Here is a 23719-nt window from a genome sequence, read left to right on the forward strand (position 1 = left end):
ACACAAATATTTGGGGAGAGTCAATTAAATATCATAAAATATATAAAAGTACATTTAGTAATCTTAGTAATCCATATACTATTTAAAATAATTTGAATACTTTTATATCTGTTCATTTTTAATGCTGATTTTCTAATACTATTCAATTTACTCCCTGACATATAAACTTTACAAGTTACAAAAGCATCCTCATATATTTTGTCTTACTTTAAGTCTCACAGCAAGAGTGTGAGATATTATCAATCTCACTTCACAGATAAAGAAACTGAAGTTAGAGATATTCAAAGATTTGCCAATAGTCATAACTTTATTAAGCTTCGGACTCAAACCCAAGTCACTGGGCCATAAGTCTAGGCAACTTTTCAGAGCTGCCTCTTTCTCATCTAAATGCCAACAGGGAAAAAATTGTTAAGCAATAATTTCTTTGAAAAATCAGACTAATAACTGAAATCTTGCAGTTTCTTCTTAATTCTGAAGAGATTTTTATACCTCATTATGATAGGGACCATTAAGAGCTCAATTTGGGTAATATTAATCTGGGCCCTTGCAAAAGATTTATAATATCAAATCATGAAATATTTTAACAAAATAGCTACAAGTAAATTCCAAATGTATTCATGTATCTAAATTATACATCAAAAGAGTACATATTTCAAGTAAATGCCATAAACATCCTCAACACTATTATTTAAGTGGACTTATTTTATTTCAACATAAAACATATGTCAATTTATATATATCCAAATGCTGCCCAGTCATTTAGAGAGGAACTAATATTACAAGAAATGAAGGAGAGGATGGAAAAGACCTTTAGCCCACCTAATGGCCTGACCAACGGCTATGAATCCATCCCAGGTTTATTTCAAATGAGTTGTGTCAAAGGTTACCCACAGGCCATTTTATAGTGATTTACAGCTGATGTCTTCAAATACCCTTTTATTTTAATGATAATCTCGATAGAGTCACTGAGGCATTCTTTGTCTTCATGGCAGTGACCAGGAGGGAACTGACGTCTTTAAAAAATTCTAAGGGGTGAGGATTATTTATATAGAATGGCAGTTAAGGACAGTTTTTATGTTGTACCCTGGAGACAAAATAATTTTTTCTCAACATATTGAAGATGCTTAGCTTGATTATATATTCTGCCTATCATTGTTATAATATTAAATTGAAGGTATAGTCCAAAGAAAATTCAATCAAGATGAAAAGGCTTAGAATTGAGCATCAGGTACGAGTCTGATTTTAACTATAATGATCTCAAATTTGTATTAAGGCTCTCACAGCATAATGATTCTTAAGTGTCTGTATTGAGTTAAGCATGTCATGAAGCATGAGGAATTGCAAGATTGATTTATCAGATATTCATTTAAGAAATAGTCAATTAAAATAATGCGTAGTGAAACTCAGCTGTAATGCCTCATGTTTAATTTTTCCCAACCCATAACATTAAAAGAATAGTACATTCCACAGTCTGGATGGCATAAAAGATTTTATATAGCAATTGTAATGATATCATTACATATGAGTTTTGATGATATCTTTTAAACTGAACTAAGGAGAAAGAATGAGTGCATTTACCTTAGATTCGACTTTATTTTGAATGTTGCTTTGGGTCATTAGATTGCCAAATAAAATGAATCTGCATTCTTGATTACTGTAGTAAAGAATGGAATATATATATATGTTTATATATATAATATCAATAATGTTTATATATAATATAAGCAAGTGTATGTATAGGTGAAATATTTCTCTGCCATACTTGAGCTAGATTGATTGGCCTAAAAGAGAAGCAGAGAAAGATAACCGTAAAAAAGTAAGAGAGAAAAATTTTTAAAAATTTCCCTCCCAAGACTTTACTTGAACTGTCAGTTAAATAATATAACCAAAGTAGCTTATATTAGTATAAGCCTATGCCTTTCATTTCTGCACACTCTTAATCTGTCAACATACATAGGGAGGCCATTCACTTGAAGATGTACTCATAGTAAACAAACTCATGAGGCTAATGTATAAGTCAGAATGTCAATTAATTAATTTAGACCTGACCAAAATATTGCTGAATTTTTTAAGGTATTCTTTTAATTTCAAGATACCTTGAAATGCAAATTTCACTATCAGAATCAGGGCCAAAGAAGTAGTGAGTATAGTTGGCCCTCCGTATCCCTGGGTTCCACATCCACAGACTCAACCAACTGTGGCTGATACAGAGGGCCAACTGTACTACACCATTTTACATAGGGGGCTCGAACATCCGTGGATTTTGGTATCCAAGGGGGTCCTGGAACTAATCCCCTGTGGATACCAAGGGACGACTGTACTTCACTCAGACCATAGTAAGGACTGGTAAATTATGGATGCTTCATTACATACGATGTCTCTCGAATGATCAGAACACTCATATTTCCTAAATCCAGTGTATCTCACCTAGACTGACAGGATAAACAATGGCAAACCTTACTTTTAGGTTCCATAACCTTTCTGTGCATATGGTCTTTCTACATAGTACAGCAGCACTGTTTTACTTTTCTTAGGTACAACTGTATTCCGCTCATGCTGCATTGACATTATCCTCAAGCCCAGGATCTTTGATGCTTCCATGTAAGGGGTCCCAAATTCAGTCATATTTTTGAACATAGTATCTTGGCTTACTTCCACAGATGGCTTGCTTATTTGTCTGTTTGTTTATTCTTTTAACAGAACTAGAGCAATGATTATATGTCAAGCATTACACCTGATGCTAAGGATGAATAAGATATACTCCCTACTGTCAAGGGACTCAGAGTCATACAAGGGAAGGCAAGTGCAGTTATACAGGTGCTGTGATGCTACACAAGGAGTACATGTCTATGTAGTGTGATCACATATGACGGAATAGCCAATTCCACATAGAGGTGACAGTCGAGATAGATCTTATGAGTTGGTGCCAGGCAAGAGGGAAAAGTGGAATGAAGAGGGCAAAAGCATTCCAGAGAGGTAGAGTGGCACAAACATAGGCAAAAAGAGGTGAAATAACATGATACATGAGGAAGTGATTCCATTTGGAGCACAAATTGCTGGGATTGGGAGAAAAGTAGAATAACTTAGGCTAGTGAAGTACGTGGGGCTAGATTAGAGAATGCCAAGGGAAGATGGTTAGACTTCCTCTTTTAGACATTTTTATCTTTACATTTTCATTCTTCTTAAGTTCACTCCCAAAGTTCTAGAGATGCGTTACTGTAAAACTTATTTATTTCTTTAAAATTCAGATGAACTCCCACACTCTACTCTTTCATTCCTACACGTCTTTGCACAGATTGTCTCATTTTCCTTCAAAAACCATGTAAATGGCACATCTTCTGGAAGCCTTTCCTTATCTTCCTATTTCTCCCCAGGTTGTGTTGAGAACTATTTTCCTTTACTCCATATTATTCTTTGATCATTACTTAGCCCACAGTATTTTAATTGTTAGTTTATTTGCTGCCTTCCCCATTACCCTGTACAGTGTTAATTATTGTTCTTTTTTATTCTACCAGTGTCCAGTATATTATAGGTGCTAAAAAGGTGTTTATTTGAACAAACCTCAGTATTGACATCTTCTAAAAGTGACTCTAAGAAGCTTCATCTATGAATAACATAGTCATTACACGATATTTTAAAAATTATATAAACCAGTGAACAAACATATAGCATTGTTTCAAGCAAAATGTCAAGTCTATTGATATATCTCTTTCCGAAGGAAGACATTCTTATTCCTATTTTCCCACTAGAAGATATCTCATTTAGGATAAATCATATTTTATTAACTGTGCATTCTAAGTGGATCTTGTTTTTAAAAATAGGATTCATTTCAAAATACATTTTGAAAGAATAGTTTTTAAAACTTTAAAAAATATTTCTTTTTGTCTCATTAAATTCTTTAATGTTTTATTTAAGATGCCCAGAATTCTAGAACATAACTTGGTTACACCAAAGGCCAAAAAGTTCACCTGACAATAGCTAAGAATATATGACTGAAATAATAACAAAAAAGTACACAGATACATGATCTTAGATAATGTTGTATTAATATATTTAATTGTAAAAACAGACATATAGTGAAGACTATATCACAGATAGTGATAACTAAGGTTTCAATTCATATTAAGATTGAGTAGTATAATATAAACATTTAATCTAGTAAACATTTATTGACTGCATATTATGGGGCAGCCACTTAAAATTCAATGGGCAAAGAAAGTGTTTGTAATATGATTAATCTTATGGAATTGATCTTTCCTTCATTTAGTTTGTTGCAAGTCCATAAATTATGGTCCCAGATACAACAGATCAGAATTCCAGCTCACTGCAACTCTGTGCATGCTAATAGAAAAAGACAAGCAAAACCAAATCAAACAAAAATTACCCAGAGGTTCTCTTAAAATTGGATCAGAACCATCATTTTTTAGATAAATGACAGCACTATCTGCATGAAAACCGGCGCTAAAAATTCCATCACTTGACCCAAAATTTTTGTCTTGCCCTGTATTTATATAGGGTTGACCTGAATATTGAGCTCCCGCAGACTTAAAATGAAACTTTGATCCTCAAAAGAGTTACACGGAGAAGTACAGAAAACAAAAATCTGTACCTATTTAAGGACATTCCTACTGCTGTCATAATGCTTTTGTACATACTTCACAACAGCATTTTTTCCTTATGTTATTTTAAGTACTACTGGAAATACCACAAGAGAAAATTTTTTGCAGTACTTCATCCTTTCTATTTTTGGTCTCAATTTCTTTTTCTCCTATTATGAAATATCTACACTGCCAAAAGTCATCAAAATTGCACAACAAACCATAATAGCTCAAATTATATAATAAACTAGAAAAAATAAGATTCTTTGGTTATTGAAAGGCCCAATTTAAATGAAAGTCTCATATGGAATCTCAGTACTGATAACTGGTCTTGCAAAGAAATCTAACAGAGCTTTAATAAAAAATATTTTGTGGTTTTATGAAAATGTAAGGTTTTTAGTCTTTTCTGGTATTGGCAAACAATTTGGGGGAATATACTTTTTTTTCTATTTAAGTATACTTTTTTTTCTTTCATATTATTTTGGTAATGTAAAACCTGTAAAGTAAGAATCCTGGTCTTCATTTTCCTCTAAATTTAGAGATCTCATCCTTATTCTTTCGAAAAACCAAAATCATAAAGGATGAACGGTTGGGTTCTGTAAAAGTCGCCCTATGGAATCAGCTAGTCCATAGTTGGAAGTATGAGTGCTAAAAGCTGTGGGATATTGCAGTTGTAAGTCCTGCAGCTCACAAAGGGAGGTGGGTAGAATTCTAAGAAGCATCCAGTTATATTATCTACAAGGAGGTCCAGGACTAGGAAAGGGGTACATTCTTCCCTTGAGAACCTGAGGACACCTAAGTACATGATTCAGGTTAAGGAAAACTGCTAGCTTTTCATATTTAGACACTTGCATTTTTAGACATGCTGCTTTCCAAGCAGCACTGTGTTAAACAAGTTCTCAGCAATATTCAATATTCTGAGCCATTAAGAATGTACTTTTCAAATTTAATATTTATGATTAAAATTTTTGTGAGCAAAATTCTGATTTCAGTATAGAAAAAATTTCAAATCCATTTTCAAGTAAAATAAGAGAATTCTAAGATTATTCCCTATTTCAAAAAAAAAAAAAAAAGAGCTGTTCTATATTTTGAATCCTATTCTGTACCCCCCTGGTCTCAAACTTGAAGATATGTGAGATAAGGAACGTATGCTTGCAAGTTCCTCTGATCATATTAAGTAGACCCTAGACCAGCAGTCCCCAACCTTTTTGGCACCAGGGACTGGTCTCATGGAAGACAATTTTTTCACGGACAGGGGTTGAGGGGATGGTTCAGGCGGTAATGCGAGTGATGGGGAGCGATGGGGAGCGGCAGATGGAGCTTCACTAGCTCGCCCGCCGCTCGCCTCCTGCTGTGTGGCCCGGTTCCTAACAGGCCGCAGATTGATACCAGCCCGCAGCCCGGGGTTTGGGGACCCCTGCCCTAGACAATAATTCACAGTCAACGTGAATTACACCACTCACTGTGCATATGATGAAGGCATTTTTCCTTCTAATACTAATACTAATACTAATCAAGTTACACATTTTTTAATACTAATCAAGTTACACATTTTTTTCTGGTCTTTGTTCAAAAAACTATAATTAAGAATGACTGCGTTCTTTAGTTGATTATTAGAAGAAATGAGAAACTGCAAGAATGATGATGGAGTTCACTATTTTATAACTTTTTGGAGAGCTCTGGATTAAAATAGTCTCTCTTTCTCCTTAAGTTAACTTCGTGCAATTAATGCCACCACCATATTGTCTGTGCATCAGAAAATATGAAAAGAGGTATAACTAAAAAGGAATCCTTCTTTATGGAATATAATACAACAAAATAGATACATTAGAACTTTGTATATAAACTCAATATAAGTAAAATAGATAGGATTTTAAGTGCATTATGAATGTACATGCTTAAATAAGTCATATAATGAGTTTTGACAAGAAAATAATCACATTATTTACAGAAGTTTTACATAAACTTTATAAAAGTTTTTTTTAAGTGGGTGGCATTGCATGTTTATATGACAAAAAGTGTGACTTTAATAAAGCTTGTAACTGGAGGAAGGGAGAAGGGAGGAGGGGAGGAGAGGGAGGGAGAGATGGAGGAAAGGAGACAGGGAGAGAGAGACAGTAAGAGAGAGAACGTGTGGCTGATTTTGAAAGAATGTTGTCCTCTCAAAGCAAGTTTATCCCAATGATGAAAATAATGCTCTTCATAATTTTAAAACTGCCCTGTTGTAATTGTTTTAAGACTGTAGCACATTTTTCACTGATTTTTTTAAAAGATAGCTAAAAGTCTGTTGCACTGGGCAGGTTCACTAGAATCACACTGGGTTATAAAGTTTTGGGTAAAAATCAAAAATTAAAAAAAACAAATGTCAAAAGTAAAAATCTGATTAGAAATTAGGGTCTGTTTTCTCATGTGACTTGTAAACCTACTCAAAAGAGATCAAGTAAAATAAGAATTCTAAAACTCTTATCAACACACGTACATAGCAATTCTAATATTTTAAGATGACTTTTTAAAAACCAATACTTAGGTGTTAGTACCAAAATATCACTCCAAAAACTCAACCTTGCAATTTGCTTCCTATAGGTGGTATCAGGTACTATCAGTTGTGTGTGTTTTCATATATTACTAATGAAAAAACCCTGATAAAGTAAGTGAATCTAAAGAAAACCCAGGAAATAGTGTAGGTTAAATCCGTACTCCAGGTGCTTACTTGCTGCCCTTAACGGGCTTTAACGTGATGGTCTTTTTCTGTCTGTATCCCTTCACCACATCCCTCACCCCATACACGGTGCTCCATGAGGGCAGAGGACCGTCTACACTGTTCACCAGTATCCTTAGGTCCTAGGACTCTGACAGACACATCATAAGCAATTAATCTGTTAATTAATTTGTTGAATTAAATTGTCTTGTCTCTCCAATGGCAAGGTCCAGGATGTGTCATTAGGGCTCAAATTCCAGAGTGTTTCTAGGGAAGTAATGTAGAGACACTTAAATTATTAACTAATTGGTCCAAAAGGTAAAAGGAAAAAAATTCCTTTGCCTGAAAGACACAATACCCTAAGAAAAGAATACAATGAATAGATAATTACAAGAGTTTAATAAGTCGTATGACAAATGGAAAATACATAATTTCTCTTTAAAAGTGAATGCACTTAGAATAAAATTCAAAACTTAACATGAAAAAGTCCTACCTGACGTGGTCTTTCTCATTTCCAATTTCATTTCTTATTCTCCCTCATGTTCTTTGCATTTCAGCTACCCTGGCCTATTTTCTAAACCTTGAATTTGTCAACCTCACTCATATATTACAGTCTCTGCAACTGCTGTTCCTCCTGTTTGGAATACCTTTTCCTCAGACCTTTGCAGGTACTTTACTTTCCTATTCATGATTTAAGTCTCAGAGAGAGCTTCCCTTATAGTTCTGTCTCAAGGAGATTCCCTTGCTTGTCCCTAGGCACTCTTTTACCATGTCTTATTTTCTTCACAGCACTTACCAATATATGAAATTGTCGGTTTAATTGCTCATAGTTTATCACTTCCCATTAGACTGCAGAATCTAAAGAAGACACACTGTCCTGTTCATAGCTGTAGTTCCTGTCTTGAACTGAATTTGGCACATGACAGGCATACATTAATATTCGTTGAATCAATAATGGTAGATGTAAGCATAGGGTGTTAGAGAACACTAAAAAGGGACAGTCCTTTAAGGAATGAGAAAACAACAGAGCTAAGGGCTAGAGACCAGTTCCAAGTGATATTGTTTAGGATCCTAATTAAACCACACCTGAAATCAGAATAACATTTTTTTTAATGTGACTGAATACATTTCCTTTTTGCTTAATCCAGTTTTGGTTGGGTTTTCTATTATTTTACTAACAAATACAGTTGTCATTCGGTGAAACCATAATTTGAAATCCTGGAAAGTTGATTACAGTTCTACTTAAATAAGAATACTGTGACATTAAGTTACTCTGAATAAAATAATGCCACCTCATGGAGTGGTGGACTCCTTCTGTCATTGCAGCAGACTAGGCAGAGGCAAAGTAACCTCATGACTGAGTTATTGTGTGTTGGACTGAATACTTTCTGCATTTCCTTCTTACTGAAACTTCCATAATTCTATAAACAAAACACCCGATGCATTTTGTTAAATAAATAAAACTTTTGAATACTTTCGGTTTTGAACTTGTCTGCCTTCAGCTTAGAAGGTTACATCTTTTTATTTTTTTGACTCAAATTTACATCTGTTTAATTAATGTATTATTTTCTTTCTACTCTCTATTTTATAGTGTTTAAAAATATTAGTGGACCGCTTGGTTCTCTCTAGAGAAAAATCTATTGATAAAATTGAACAAATAAATATGCATATATTCTATTTTCCATCAATCTAAATAAGACATTAATAATTTGTTGTCATGTAGAAAACAAATCTATACTTTTGGGGCATCTCTGTTAAAGAGACTACTAAAATTCTTCCTATTTTTTGAATAGGAAAGAATGATTAAGCAGAAGGTATTCAAATGAATCAAATCTGAGGTTTAGGGTAGTCCTCCATGGTTTCAATTCTCAATTCTCTATTCAAACATTTCTAGTACAGGTCAAGGCTAAAGGGGTAAAAAGGGGTCGATAATCAATAGCTCAAATGAGGCACTGATCAATCATTTAGGATAGAAAAGAAAGGATTTTAATTGATTTGAAGAATGTTTTAGGAAGCCCAAATTATAAATGATTCCCTAAAAGGAAAGATAACTACAGAAGTGCACTTTCGCGCTCTCAGTCTGATGTATTGATGACTTACATTTAGCCATGATGTTTATTGACGTTGTACTAGACAACCCCCCCCCCCACCCCGCCCCATACAGGGACATCCTTTCACATTGTTCTGTTTTTCTTCCCCACACTATTTAGGTTTTAACTGCCTGGTTTTAACATTAAAATGCTTTCAACATTTACCTTTTTGGACAGTGAATCTGCATTGTGTAGGACCTATTTTAGAGGGCAACTTCCGCTTAAAAAATGTGATTCTGTGGCTCTTCCTGTCTCTGCACATGCTCAGCACCCTCTTGTCTCCCCCATGGTTTGCATTATTAAAAAGCTTTGACATGGCTCATCAGAGCCGGCTGCTGTGTTCCAAACAGGGTCCTGTCAAAACAAAATCAGCATACCGGGCAACACAGGCCAGGCCAGCTGAATTCAAAGGATATTACCTAAATCCCTCTGTATATTTTGCCTTAAAAAAATGCCAACACTATGATTAGTCTGTCTCTTTGTTTTATAATTTTTATTGTTTTTATGTTACAAATGCCCCCCCCCCCCACTTTCTGAGTCATAAGAATATATCACCAAATGACCTACTTGGACATTTAATACCACTGCACTCAGAAAAGCCTCTGTTTAAGTACCTAGCTGTTTGAGATTCCTGTCAACCGAATACAAATGAAACGGAAAGGAGGCGGCTCATCACAGGGGTTCTGCTGATAACACTTCATTTAACATATTTCAGTTTAGCAACAAGGGGCCACAAAAAGAAAACTATTTTATTTAAAATGACAGGGCGACTATGTTATGCGCACTGTAACTATGTCCCACACAGGAAAGTGATGATAATGGTAATGGGCCACATTTACAGTTTAACTCTATGCGGTGATTCCTCTCAAATGAATTCACCTCTTGAGTATGACACATCCATATCACATCTCAAAGGCTCACAAAATTGTTATTTCATAGATATTGAAATACGGGGGGGGGGGGAAGGAGGGGTGTTCGATAGCTATTCAGCAAAGCACGAAGCAGCTGTACGGAGCAAGGTGTTAGGGAGATTCTAGCATTTAATTGATATGCCAGACAGTGTTTAAAGCATAAGAATAGAAAATGGCCAATTTAAATGTGGTTATAATTAGCTGAGGCTAACATTCCGTTCTGTTCTGAAGTTTTAGGAGACATGGAATCTACAAAAGTACCAGGTCTAATAGTTTCAGGAGGGATCCATGGTTTTATTTGATCTTACATATATAGATGAATGGAAGCGCCTCTTTGATTAGTGCTATTTAAGCACTGTGGATTACTTAGAAATACTATATTCGGAGACCAGTTCTGACCCTGTGTAGTGAGTAATGTTTATTTGAGATCTTGACCTGAAAAGCTCTAAAAATAAGTCAAATAGTAGTATTCTAGGAATTTTTACATATTGGAAATCACATCTCTAGCAACTACTACTACTAAAAATTTTATATGGCCAGATAAAATGTGAAACTATTAACCGAAGTTATGATTATGTTGAGCAGTGCTTTCTGAATTTCTCATGATTGGCACTACTACTGTGGAGGCCTTAGTACTTCCTGGTCAATTTCAAACTTATGAAATCTCTTTGATGTCTTTTGCTTTATCTTGAAAGGATGTTTTTGTCAAATATTAAAAATAGTGTTTTTATAGTTAGTGTGGTGGTGGTTTGACTTGGTTGCGGTTAGGCTGCATGTGCACTTGTGTAGTGAGCCTTTCCCCCAACTGGCAATACAGACCACTGTCCCAAAGTTAGCAAAAAACTGCATTCCCTAAATCTCCTGTTAGAACTAATTTTCAGTTAAGATGAATCATGATTATCCTCTGATTTCTCATACTCCCAACATACAGTGCTAAGTAATCTTGTGTGTATATGTACCACAGTTTGTGACTTATAGTATTAAACTATAAAATTCTACCCTGTAGATCAGTGTGTACTGATAAAATGCTTACTTGCTAGCATGAAACTATGTGATTGGAACCATTATAGCAAAAAATAGGTGCCCTAAGAGGAGTCATGGCACTCCTGACATTACTAACACAAGCACCTGGCTACTAATTCAGAAAAGATCTTCATTTCTGTGTCTGTGAAAGAGGATCAGATAAAACAATACAGTTCCACTTCTTGCTTCTGAATTTGAAACAATTATGTATAAGGATATTGCCCCTGAAAGTAACTGATTGTGTCTGGTCAGCTGGCTAGGGCTTTTTCTGGCTTGTTGGAAAAATATTTGTTTTCCTTGTCCTAACTCCCAGGTGCTACTGCTGAGCAAATGAGAACATCACTGCCAGAAGTATTTGAAAAGAACAAAAAAAACTGATTTGGACAATCTATGTGCTCCTGTCATTGACAGAGACACAACTGCGACCAGGGGTATGACTAGGGTCAGAGCAAGGTTAAAAGAAAAGCACCCAGGAATTCTCTCTTGTCATCAGCTTTTCAATCTAACTACTCTTGGTTAGCTGCAGGCCATATATAAGTTTTCATCAAATACCAAGAGACGTTTCATAGTATTTACAAGTTGCACTTAAAATTTTCCCAAGAGGTGGCTACTTTTGCAATAGCAAAACACTTAAAATGTGAAGTTCAGATGGTTAGCACATCTATGACATATGAGGATTTCCTGACAACATGGAAATTATAAGCTTATTCATTACCAACAATTGAGTGAGTTGTATGTGAAACCAAGTAAAAATACTCCTCCTCCTAAGATAACTATTTTAAGGCTGATATTGATTCTGTTATTTTTAAAAGAAATAACTTATTCTTACCAAACAAATATTATCAAGAGATCAATTACTATCACAAAAGAAAGGCTATCTAGGTTTTTTAAAAGATTGCAGCAAACAATGCAGAAAACCATTAAAATAAAGAAATATGTGGTGCAAAAATGAAAGTCACTGAATAAATTGTGTCCATTCTGTGGCAGAACGCTAAACTATAAACAAATCAATTTAAACATGTGTTAAGCAATATAAGCAGATTCAGAGAAGCAATATCGTCTATGAGATGCAAGGACCAATACTGCTAAACAATACTTTAAATAATTTTCCTTAATACGAGAAATAGAATTATTTCTAAAATTTCCTTTAAACTTGATCTCTTGTACACATAAGTTCAAGATTTCATACTTTCAAAGTTTTCTTTCTTTTATCAATATTTAGCTATAAACTCAGCTGTGAGGATACGCATGAGCTAGGAGAATATCCCTGAAGAACTAAATATAAAAAAATTAGTCCGGTAGTAGGATCCAGAGGGGAAAAAATTAAATAAGTGCTAAAGAGACAAGTGTACATGTATTAAGAAAGATGTAAAACCTGAGAAATTTTTAAAACCTGCTGATAGCCTTAATTTTTCAACCTTTGGCAAAATACATTATAAAAAAAATTCTTGTCTCTGTGCATAATATAATCAAGGCATAAAAATTAAGGAAAAGTTAAGCAATGACAATATGTCAGGCATTAATGAAAACCGTTCAAAACAGTAAGTTTAAAGACATATAATTCAACCAGCAACGCTATCCAAGTTCTCCAGTGCAGATTTTGAAGAGAGCAGATTTCTTTTTGTGTTTTCACGTTTATGGTACACACTTCCTGTCTGCAGTTTTTAGAGGGTCACTGTGAGTCCTCTAAAGGTTTCTTTGCCATTTAATATTATAAATAATTATGTTCCTAAGTGGCAGTTCAAAGCTCAGTACAGCACTCGTACAACACCACGGGAAGATCAGGTGACCTTTCTCCAATTCTCCTCTCTCTGGTGCTGAGGACAGACAAAGTGATATGTCTGTCATACGCCATTACCATTAGAACAGAATCTTGTTCTTTTATTACAACTGAACTCCGCCAGATTTCTCAGCAGGAATGCTAAGTGAAATCAATGTCTTGGATTTCCAGGCTGAGCTTGGAGGTCACAGCCACTCTATCATTTCTCAGCATTATCCTTTCTAGCGCACGCACAACCCCCTCAAGCCTCCAACTGGCACACAGCAGATTGAAAACAGCATGCATCAGAGGACTCATGCTGTACAATTTTACAGTCTTTTGGAGCCCCTTCCCTTTGATTCCCCCCTTCCATTTTTTGCAAATTGCAAATAAGTTTTGTTTGTGTCCTTCTCTGGAGTTGTGAGTCAAAGGCAAATCTAGGAAGAAGGGCAGGCAAGAAAACCCAGAGAACATGGTTGATTTTTGACAGCTGTCAATAAGATCATTTTCCTTACATCATCACCTAGATGTGGCTTATGATTCTATTTTTCTATTCAAAGTACAATAAAGGTACTTTCAACATAAATCATCAGTTTGGCTTATGCCAGGTAGGTAGGCAGATAACACAAAGCTAAATAAAATAATTCTATTGTATAGTAAGACAGACACGAAAATCCACCAATAAAACACACAGAAAATGCCCCCAGGACACTAAGAATTGATTGTTTCAAAATATATATATAATAATAAATGATAACAATTTATATATAACTAAAATGGCTTTGTGAAGGCAAAATGTTTATTATACCATGTATAAATGTCAATTCCAGCCTCTAAGAAACTAAATTCATGTATTGAAATGGGACCTCTTTATTTATTGTTGCTTGTATTTTTTTAGCTATGTTCTTCATTAAAATGACAACAGTAATATTTATTGGTCTGGCTATTTTTAACCCAGTAAACTTTACTGCTTAGCTAAAACACCAAGCACATTTAAGACATCTTTTCTGACAATAAGAATGGTGGTAGACAGTGTGCTAGAGGGCAATGAGCAAAGAAAGGACATATTTTTATTAAATCGTGGTTGTTACTTAAAAAGAGGCACTTTATTCTGGGTTAAACTTTTTGTGTATTTTACAATAATTGTAGGTGGGAAAAAATACAACATCCATGGTTTTCTTAAACTTTATATGATAGAAAATTCATGAAGGCTAATTTTCCAAAAGTGAAATTTACCGATAAACTATAAATATATTTTTAAAATTATGTATAATCATAGCTTATAGAAACACAATCCACTTTTTTACTAGTACTAAACAAATGGAGGTGTTTAAAACCATAGAATATGGCAGAGTCCTAACATTACTGAAATAATCAATCTTTGCATCCAGTCTGTGGAGTTCTATGAATGCCTGGAACCATATAGCTCATAAAGCAGTGTCCTAATCTTGGCCAACTTTCAGTCACTTTTACATTTGCCATGGTTACCTAAGACAGTATCATAGCAAGTGCTCAATAAACATTTGAATGGATGAATGAATGAATGAACAAATAAACAGATGCATAAATGGATGAGTCTGACTGACATCAAAAGCTTCATGATTATTTGAGTTAAGTCATTTGGAGAGACGATATTAATGATAAAAAGTAATTCTAGGAACCAGGAAAAACCCATTAGTCCTTTACAAGTGAACTATATACTGTAAAATCATAAGATGAAACGTCTTAATGTAAAGCATCATTATAAAACATGATGTGAAATCACATTAATAAGTCATGGGAAAAAACCCAGAATGATACCTCACAGAGTTACTTGTGTGTGACAGTGACGGTGCTGTTACAGCTATTTATTTTTCTCAGTGTTAGCCTGTACACGCAATACATTAAAACTGCTGGTCCACGGAGACACCAAAACCTCACTGCTTTAAAATTAAATTATATTTAATAAATGTTATAATTATTACCAAGTTTTAAAAACATATGTTCTGCTGTGATCATGAAGAAAAGCAGACCAGGCCTTAGGTATACATCAAGCACAGAACATGCAAGGTCCATTACACAGCAGAAAGAGCTCTTAAAAGTGGCTTATGCATATTTCCTAATATCACAGTAGTAAGTACAATGTTTTGCACTATATATTTGCACATGTTGCTGGTGAGGTCTAAGGTCCTTGTGCAGGTTCACTTACAATTCCAAATGTATTTATCTCTTACTATATAAAAACACACTTGGAGGTTTCGGGGAGATGGAGGCTGGAGGACACTTTCCCAACCCATCTCTTCTCTTTCCCAATTTCTACTCTGGATTAATACACTGACTGTGAAAAGCACCTGCCAGGGCACTACGGAAGGAGTAAAAAAATTCGATTGTTTTTTTCTTTTGCAATACTTTCTAATTTTTTCTCTGTGTATTTTTTCAACTGTTGTGACTACTCTTAGCCTATTACTCTTTAGACATTTCAACATGAATTCATGAAATGAAGAGCAGAATCAATTTTCTAGGTAATTCAGCAAAAGACAAAACAGTATTATTTTGGGGGTAAATTAACTGTTATCAGTTTTCTACTTAATATTTTCTAATTGTTAGAAAATATGTGTGATTATTTCCCTGATTAATGTCAGGAAAAATTATTTTATGGTTACTCTTTTTACTTTTTCCACAGAAAGTTTAATATATTCATATACTATCATCTAGGTAAGATCTTAAAAATCACAAAGAAATTCAAATGAATTTTTCTGCTTCTCTCTTCTTCTGAGCCAAGAAACAAATTACCTGAAACTCTCCTGATCCTTTTCTACATTCTCTCAGGAAATGTTTCCTTAGCTCTAAAAACAAAACTATTTCTAAACAGTTTTACTTTCAACACTGGTATTATCTTCCTATCTGTACATGATCATCTCATTGGCTGAATAATACATCGAAAATTATGTCTATACTATACCTCATAATAACAGTTATTGATATTTATATAAAACATTTTCTGTATGCACTAATCATACTCATATATTAAGGTCTATTTCAGTTGCACCTTTGGGAAACTTTTCCCAGATCTCTCGCTGAAGGTAATAATCTCTTTGTCCTAATAACTTCCAATGCACTTTATCTGTAACTCCTTCTAAGACTCTGTATCGTAGAGGATGGCTATCTATTTTATAAGACTGTAAAATTCTTGATGACAGCACACCTACCTTACAGATATTTGTGTCACTCACATTTCCTACTATAAATGCATGTTTGTTGAATAAACGAGTGACTAAAGGTATGCATGCAAATTTATAGGGACACCTTCCTTACTGAGCCTACTAGACTATTATTTCCTTGGAGATCTAGAGTTTAGCCCAGTTGCTGGCACATAATAGATATTCAGTAAATCTCACTGAATGAAAAGGACACTCTAAATGTCAAAACATGTAGTTTCTTCAAAAGGGTACCTTGCTTTTGGGTGGTGGGCTGTTTGTGCTCTTGTCTGTGTGAATGCTGGTAGGAGACACAGCAGCACCAAGGTTGCCGTGGGGTATGCCTGGGAGCTTTCCTCCTGGAGACACGTGCATTGCGGCTAGCTGGGCAGCATATAACTGCTACAGAAGAAAGGGAGACAGAGAGGGAGGGAGAGAGAGAAAAAAAGGACTGAGTAATAAAATAAATGCGCCTCCCAGAAAACACCTGTAATAAGATGTGGTATTTTTCCAATTGGGTATTTTTGTTTGTGCCCCGGAATACTGAAAGAAAGACACTGTCACCTCAACTTTCACGACCTACTACTCAGGGGAGAAATGACAGATACCACACATAAGGAATTTTAGTGTCAGTATATACAGGGACTGAAAACAAGTAACAGTCATCCGTATTTACTCTTTGCCAACATCAGTGGAGGAAAAGTATATCACACTATATGGTTAACACCTTTATTTTAACCATTTAAAAATTTACACGGTGTGTTACAAAAGAATGAAGCTTCATACGCCAAGTAATTTTCTTACTATCCATATGGGTTCAAGCCCTGTATATTTCCTTTCTTTGACTTGCTGAAAAGGGCACCTGCAACAATTTTTTCCTGATTATTAGCTGTGTAGAAATACAAAAAAGCCACTGGGAGGGAATGGAAGGGGACTATTTGAAGCACATTATCGGGTCAGTCTACCTCAGTTGATAAAAGTTAACTGGATGCTTGCCAGAATGCCACTTTACTTCATGATATATAAACACAGACAAACTTGAGATAATCTTGAGGATTAGGGTTTTAAGGAATACTATCTAAATCACACACTCTTCGGCTAAGCCATCACATAGTAATTCTTATTAAATGACCAATAAAAATTCTTCAACAAATCAATTTAATAATAAGGGAAAATTTTACTTGATGATGATAGCCGTATCATGTAGTATCTTAAAACATGGAGGTTGCTTTAGATTCAAAGAGTCATATCAAATGTTTAGATTAATACTCTTCCATCTCCATTTAGCAGTTTGTGAAAATCTGATTGAAGAAGCAATTATTTATATACACATATACAAATATTAATAAATAAGTGTATAGATATACACACATATATATACATATATATGTGCGTACATATATTTAAAATACAACCCAATTTCTTATTTCTCATTTGTCTTAAGATTTCATGGATAGCTTTTACTATGCAAGCTAGAACTTCCATAATAAAAAGACTGATGTTAAAGAAAAAAGCTCCCAAGGAAAAGTGCTGTGAAATAGTTCTCTGGATTATCTTGGTTTTTCTCTGAAAGGGAAATTTCAAAGGCTGAAACTGCTCAGGATAAGCCAGAGACTCTGATAAGTGGGGTCTCTCTATAAATGAAATAATGAAGACTGAAGACTGGCATTTATATACATGAACATATATTTACATTTTTCAGAGTTTCTAGATGCTTTGTTCTAAATGAAAACAGGACATTAAAATTATTTTTAAAATTATAGCTTATTGTTTTATGTCAACTAATGCAAGATACATTCCAGACAAAAGAAACACCAGAGAAGTATATTTATACTATCAGTAATGACTGTCCCACCCCCCAAATTTTTTTTGCATGCATTAGAATTATGTTATTTCTTACCCCAGTCAATCAGAAAGAATAAGATTTAATTCATAAGTCTTAAATAGATTACATACAAAGTAAAAGGATATGATGTCAAATATGATGAGTGGGAGTGTACCATTTTCAAAGTATCAGAAATGACACATTTCCCACACTTGGGTTAAAAACCTGTGTCTTAAATTCTGCGATTCACGAAGTAATTTCTTCCATCATCATCCTGAACTGTTTATGAAGCCATTAAGAAAATAACCAATAACCCAGGATATCACTTTGCAAATTAAAATTTTTTCCAGTGTACTGAATTTTAAAATACTGGCTGGATAACTGTATTACATATTGTAAATTTCACATTGTACTGTATATTATATCCTTGTCTTTAAAAACGATTCCAGTGCCTATTATTCCTAGAAGGTAACAACACATATTTCTGGTTTAGTATACACAAAATATAAAATTGTTCCATAATTACTAAAGATGACATGGGATATTTTAACCTCCGTAGCTAAAAGGAAAAATGTGAACAAAATAGTTATTCAAAATTTGAATTTGATTATTAAAAAATTATTTCAAAATATTGAAAAAATATTGACTATTTGTATTAATTAGATTATTAAATAGATGGACCAGTCACTCATAAAAGGTAATTAAATGTTTAAACATAAATCACTACAGATTCACAACTTCCAAAGAAGTATTAGAACTACTATTAAAAATAGAAGTATAAATAGGTTCCCAAACACTTTAATGAATTTAAAGGTAGGAGATGGTATATACTTGGAATTAAAAAAAATCATACATGTTCTTCCTTCATTCAAATAAATGCATTGTTTTAACCTTTTAAATATGAAATTAAGGTTTACCTCAGTTGAATTATCCTAAAAAATTCCTTTGAGTAGAAAAGAAGATAAATTTGGAAAATACATGGGCCCATTTAAATACATATTTTTACTAGAACAGTATACTAGTAACTGGTATTTTTACAAAACACAGAGAGTTAAAGTAATTAATGATGAAAAAGTCATAATCTTATTACTCATTCAGTATGGCTAACATTAAGTAGCACTTCATTCCCCCCAATCTCACATATCCCCTTCCTCATATTTGGCTTTCTCTATGCAAAGGGTCGATATATAGACCTACTTTTCCCCAACTGTGATTAACTTTCCACTATTTCCAGATCATTACATTTCCCACCACACACATCTGATCTTCCTAGTTTGCCAAGGTTTGGAAGTAGGAAAGATCTATTTTCAATATATTTTAATTTGTGTCAAATATATGTGTTCCTTAAATTTACATTATATTACAGAAGCATAAAACGGCCTCAAGTTTCAGAGAATCTAACATACTTTGGGTCTGCACAAGTAAAATAAACCAGAAATTTTAATACTGCTGGGACCTAATTTGGCCATTCACAAGTTAAAACAAATTTTCAGTAGATTTAAAGAAGCTGACAGTGGTTTTCATACCTGGTTATATATCAAGGGTAGGCAACTTAAAAACTAAATGCTGCTGAGACTTATTTTAATTCAACCTTTCAAAAAACTAAATCCATTTGTCTATCCATTAAGATGTGTATTGACTGATATTAAAACAAGAAAGTCTAGAGATGATTAGTATTTTATTTCATTTATTAAATGTTCTTAAAGCAGAATCAAGAGTCATGTAGGTATCTGTACTGAGGGAGGTCTATAAACTCAGAATCACTGGCTGACCTTGGTGAGCGGGAAGGGGCATGAAATTTGTGGGGACTGGAAAGCCACCTGAAGTAACAAGCATCCTGTGAACTACAGAACTCATTTACATATTATGTACATATATAATTATAGTCACTTGTAATTATATATAAATAAAAATGTTTAAACAAAAACCTGGCTCACATTTTTCTTTAAAGGATAGTAGAGAAAACCCGGAGTTAAATATAAGGTGTAGTATGATAAATGTACTTTTATAAAAAACAGTCAAGTTGTTCTTAACATCAGAAAGAAGTTGAGAGATCCTAAACATAAAAAGCTGAAGATTAAGGAGAACACTCAGGGCATGATGTTAACCAGACTAACAGAATAACACTTTTTTACCTTGAAGAATAATTTGACCCTTATCTTGAAACGGATATGTTAGGGGTTTGGTTTGATCTCTAAAACTCCCCAACCCCACAGAGCATTAGGTTTTCTATTCTTTGTATTACTTAAAATATTGCATTCTCATTCCCTTTCCCTTCCCCCATCCCTACACCTACTTCAGAAAATGATTTTTTTTTCTTTTTTAATGGAGACAATCACATACAATTAGGTTGGAATCTATTCATTGGTTACTTAGGGTCTTGGTGCTAATGTGCTCATAAGTATGTTTCTATATATCTATCTATACATATAAGTAACTCTCACTTTTGTCTCAAACTGTTCCATAAAACTACATCTTTGTCTCTTCAGCGTTTTAAGCTCCTTCAAGGACCATTTCTACTTTTCGAGGGACAGTTAAAAGGAAGGCAAACCACAATTCTAACCCCAGCTCTGAGCTAGTGACCTTGGGTGACCAATTTGAACCACAATTCCTTAATCTGCAAATTCAGGGATAAATAAAACTGACCTTGCATGGTTGCTGTGAGAAATACATCACATACTGTGCATAAAACACTCACTTGATCAATAAGTAACAGTTATGATTATTAATGGATTAATTATACCAAGTAAGAACTAGGTAATATTTACGTGCTAACCTCCTACTACAGACTCTGGACTGTGCTAGGTACCGTGGGGGATACAGAAAATGCATAAACATAGTTTCCTCCCTAAGTCAACACTGGTACACATAAAATATTGAGAATATAAGTGTACTGTATGTAACTATATGCCACTGTTAAAGGCATGACAAAAAAGGAAATGAATCAGTGCATTCTGATATGCTTTCATTATAGAGGTGTAGCTAAGCTGAGCAGAATAAAAGAGGTGGCATTCTAGGGAGGGAGCACAGTCTAAAGCCAGGGACAGGAGCAGGAATGACCCGGCTGTTGCAAAGGGAATAGAGAGGATGGTGTGGAACAGTAGGTGAGAGAGTAGGTGGTAGACAGAACAGTGACCTAACTGAGCGCAAACCTTGGGAAGAACAAAACAGTACTGGGTGCAGGCTAAGTTCAACTTACAGAAAATCGTGAAATATAAGCAAAACAGTTTAAATTTAATATGTAGGCAAGAGAAAGCCACTGAATGTTTGAGAGCAATACATATGTTTTAAACTAAAACATACATATTGTTTTAGTTAAGATAAGATAAAGAGTAATATCAGTTATGAGGTTATCAAAATTTAGCAGCAGTAATTTGAATGAAAGTTTGAGTTGAAGTAACAGTTGTGAAAATGAAAAAGGAAAAAAAAAAAGATTCCATGATCTGAGTGAAGAGTGCTAACACACTGCACAACCGCTTAATATTGTTTTTGCTAAGTTAATTGTTTAAAATTATTTTATAAGTAGGATCACTTTTTCCAAATGAAATTTCATATCAAACACTGATACATAAAGAGAGAGAAAAAAGAGGTGTACTATAACTGTAAATGAATTTTACATATTTTAACATTTAATTAAATGAGACCAATGAGGTTGTTTTAACTATCCCAAGAATTTAAAGAGGTACAGGGCTGAAAGTTGAAGAAGTCCTTTAGCACACGTGGTGATCAAGAAAGCTCTCAGAAATAAGTAGTAGTCATTTCTAAACTCTCACCTAAGCAAACACATATAGACCTAAATCTTCAAAAAGAACGTTACAGAGCTAAAAACTCCCTTGTTAATAGCATCTTGAAGTGCAAATATATGTACAGAAATGGGAGGTGATTTTTTTTTTAAGTGTAGTGACTGAAATCTGGCAATAAAAGTTAATATGTCTACAATGTGTTAACTGTTTGGATTAGAGATTTTAAAATGTGTGTGTTGTGGCTTATTATGATTTTAAAAGTTGATAAATGTGTACTTCTAAAGCTTAAATCTAACCTGAGAGATTTATGTTAGATACGATGTATATGAAAAGCATGTTTGTTTTTTTAAGGGCAGGGACAAGGCATAACATTTGTGAGAAAAAAATTCAGAAAGCAATTTCAAGGCTCCATAAGTGTTATCTTTATGGCTTAATTTCAGCTTCGTAATGTATCTTAAATGTGGAGTTTAAAGAGAAACTAATGTACTGAAAAAAATCTTTCAAAACATATCAGCATGTTTCAATGTGAATAAATTTGCTTTGCACATTATTTTTCATAATGTTTCTTCACAGAAAATTATCAGAGCAACTTGAGTTAAAACATGGACTTCTTGCTCTAATACTGTCAGCTCTTCTTTTTGAGGTTATTCGAGCATATTGCATGAAAAACACAATAGGCCTTAAATTTGTTGGATTCCAGGGCAAAAGTGCAAATAGAAACTCACATGCCAAATATATAAAAATTTACAATTTACAAATCTAGCTAATGATGTGTTTAATAAAATATGTTTCATTTTGCCATCTGGACAAACACACCTTCAAAATAGCTGGGTGCAAATGAATACCAAAATGAGATACCACTTCACAATCCGTTAGGACAGCTATTATCAAAAACCCTGAACATAACAAATATTGGTGAGGATGTGGAGACATTGGAACCTTTGAGCTTTTCTGCTGGGAATATAAAATGGTGTAACTACTTTTGGAAAACACTATGGCAATTCCTCACAAAATGAAACAGAATTACCATATGATCCAACAATCCCTCTTCTGGGTATATATGCCAAATAATTGAAAGCAGGGCCTGGAACAGATATTTGTGCACCCATGTTCACAGCAGCATTAGTCACAGTAGCCAAAAGGTGGAAGAGATCCAAGTGTCCATCAAGGGGGGAATGGATAAGCAAAGTGTGTCATATACATACAGTGGAATATTATTCAGCCTTAAGAAGTAAGGGAATTCTGACAAATGCTTCTACATGGATGAACCTTGAAGACACTATGCTAAGTGAAATAAGCCAATGATAAAAGACCAAATATTGTATGATCCCTCTTATATGATGCATCTAGAGTAGTCGTTTTTAGAGAGACATAAAGAGCGGTGGCTCCCAGGAGCTGGGGGTCGGGTGGGGAGGCGGGAAGGGCTGTAACTGCTTAATAGGTACAGAATTTCAATTTGGGAAGATGAAAAAGTTCTGGAGATGGATGCTGATGATGTGTTGTACAACAATGTGAATGTCCTTAATGCCAATGAACCGTACATTTCAAAATGGTTAAGATGGCAAATTCTATGTTATGCGTATTTTCCCCTCCACACACAGAAATGATGTGGAGGGCAGATGTGAATTTCGATTCCTGCTCTCCTTGGTGTTTTTAGACTAGGTCCACAGCCTGCGTGCCTGCTCTTCTTACCCCCAGCTCCATTCAAGAGAAGATGAATGGTTTTGCCCTAGATGGGATACCTTTCTTGGCTGTGACTATCTTCTAAAGCGCTGCTAAGGTGGGGCCCAGCTGCAGCCCTGCTAGATAGGCGTCTTCAAGGAAGTTGCAAGAGAAAGTTAGAATGGAAAGATATTCCAGGTAAGTGAACATAACATGCAAAGTCATAAAGTTAAC

At 34.4% G+C, this 23719-nt stretch overlaps 1 protein-coding gene across 8 annotated transcripts in view; it reads right to left on the minus strand.

Moving 5' to 3' along the window:
• SOX5 (SRY-box transcription factor 5) overlaps window positions 1-23719 on the minus strand; it is a 993423-nt gene that overhangs the window by 55935 nt on the left and 913769 nt on the right. For 6 of the 8 annotated variants that reach the window (XM_082351965.1, XM_082351966.1, XM_082351963.1 and 3 more), the window contains one exon: window positions 16511-16657. The exons of the other annotated variants lie outside the window; for them this stretch is intronic. In XM_082351965.1, the coding sequence (XP_082208091.1) occupies window positions 16511-16657 (147 nt within the window). The remainder of the gene's footprint in view (window positions 1-16510; window positions 16658-23719) is intronic. 8 annotated transcript variants of the gene reach the window in all.

The sequence above is a fragment of the Balaenoptera borealis genome (assembly GCF_965194805.1).
Source record: "Balaenoptera borealis genome assembly, chromosome: 13".
Taxonomy (NCBI): Eukaryota; Metazoa; Chordata; class Mammalia; order Artiodactyla; family Balaenopteridae; genus Balaenoptera; species Balaenoptera borealis.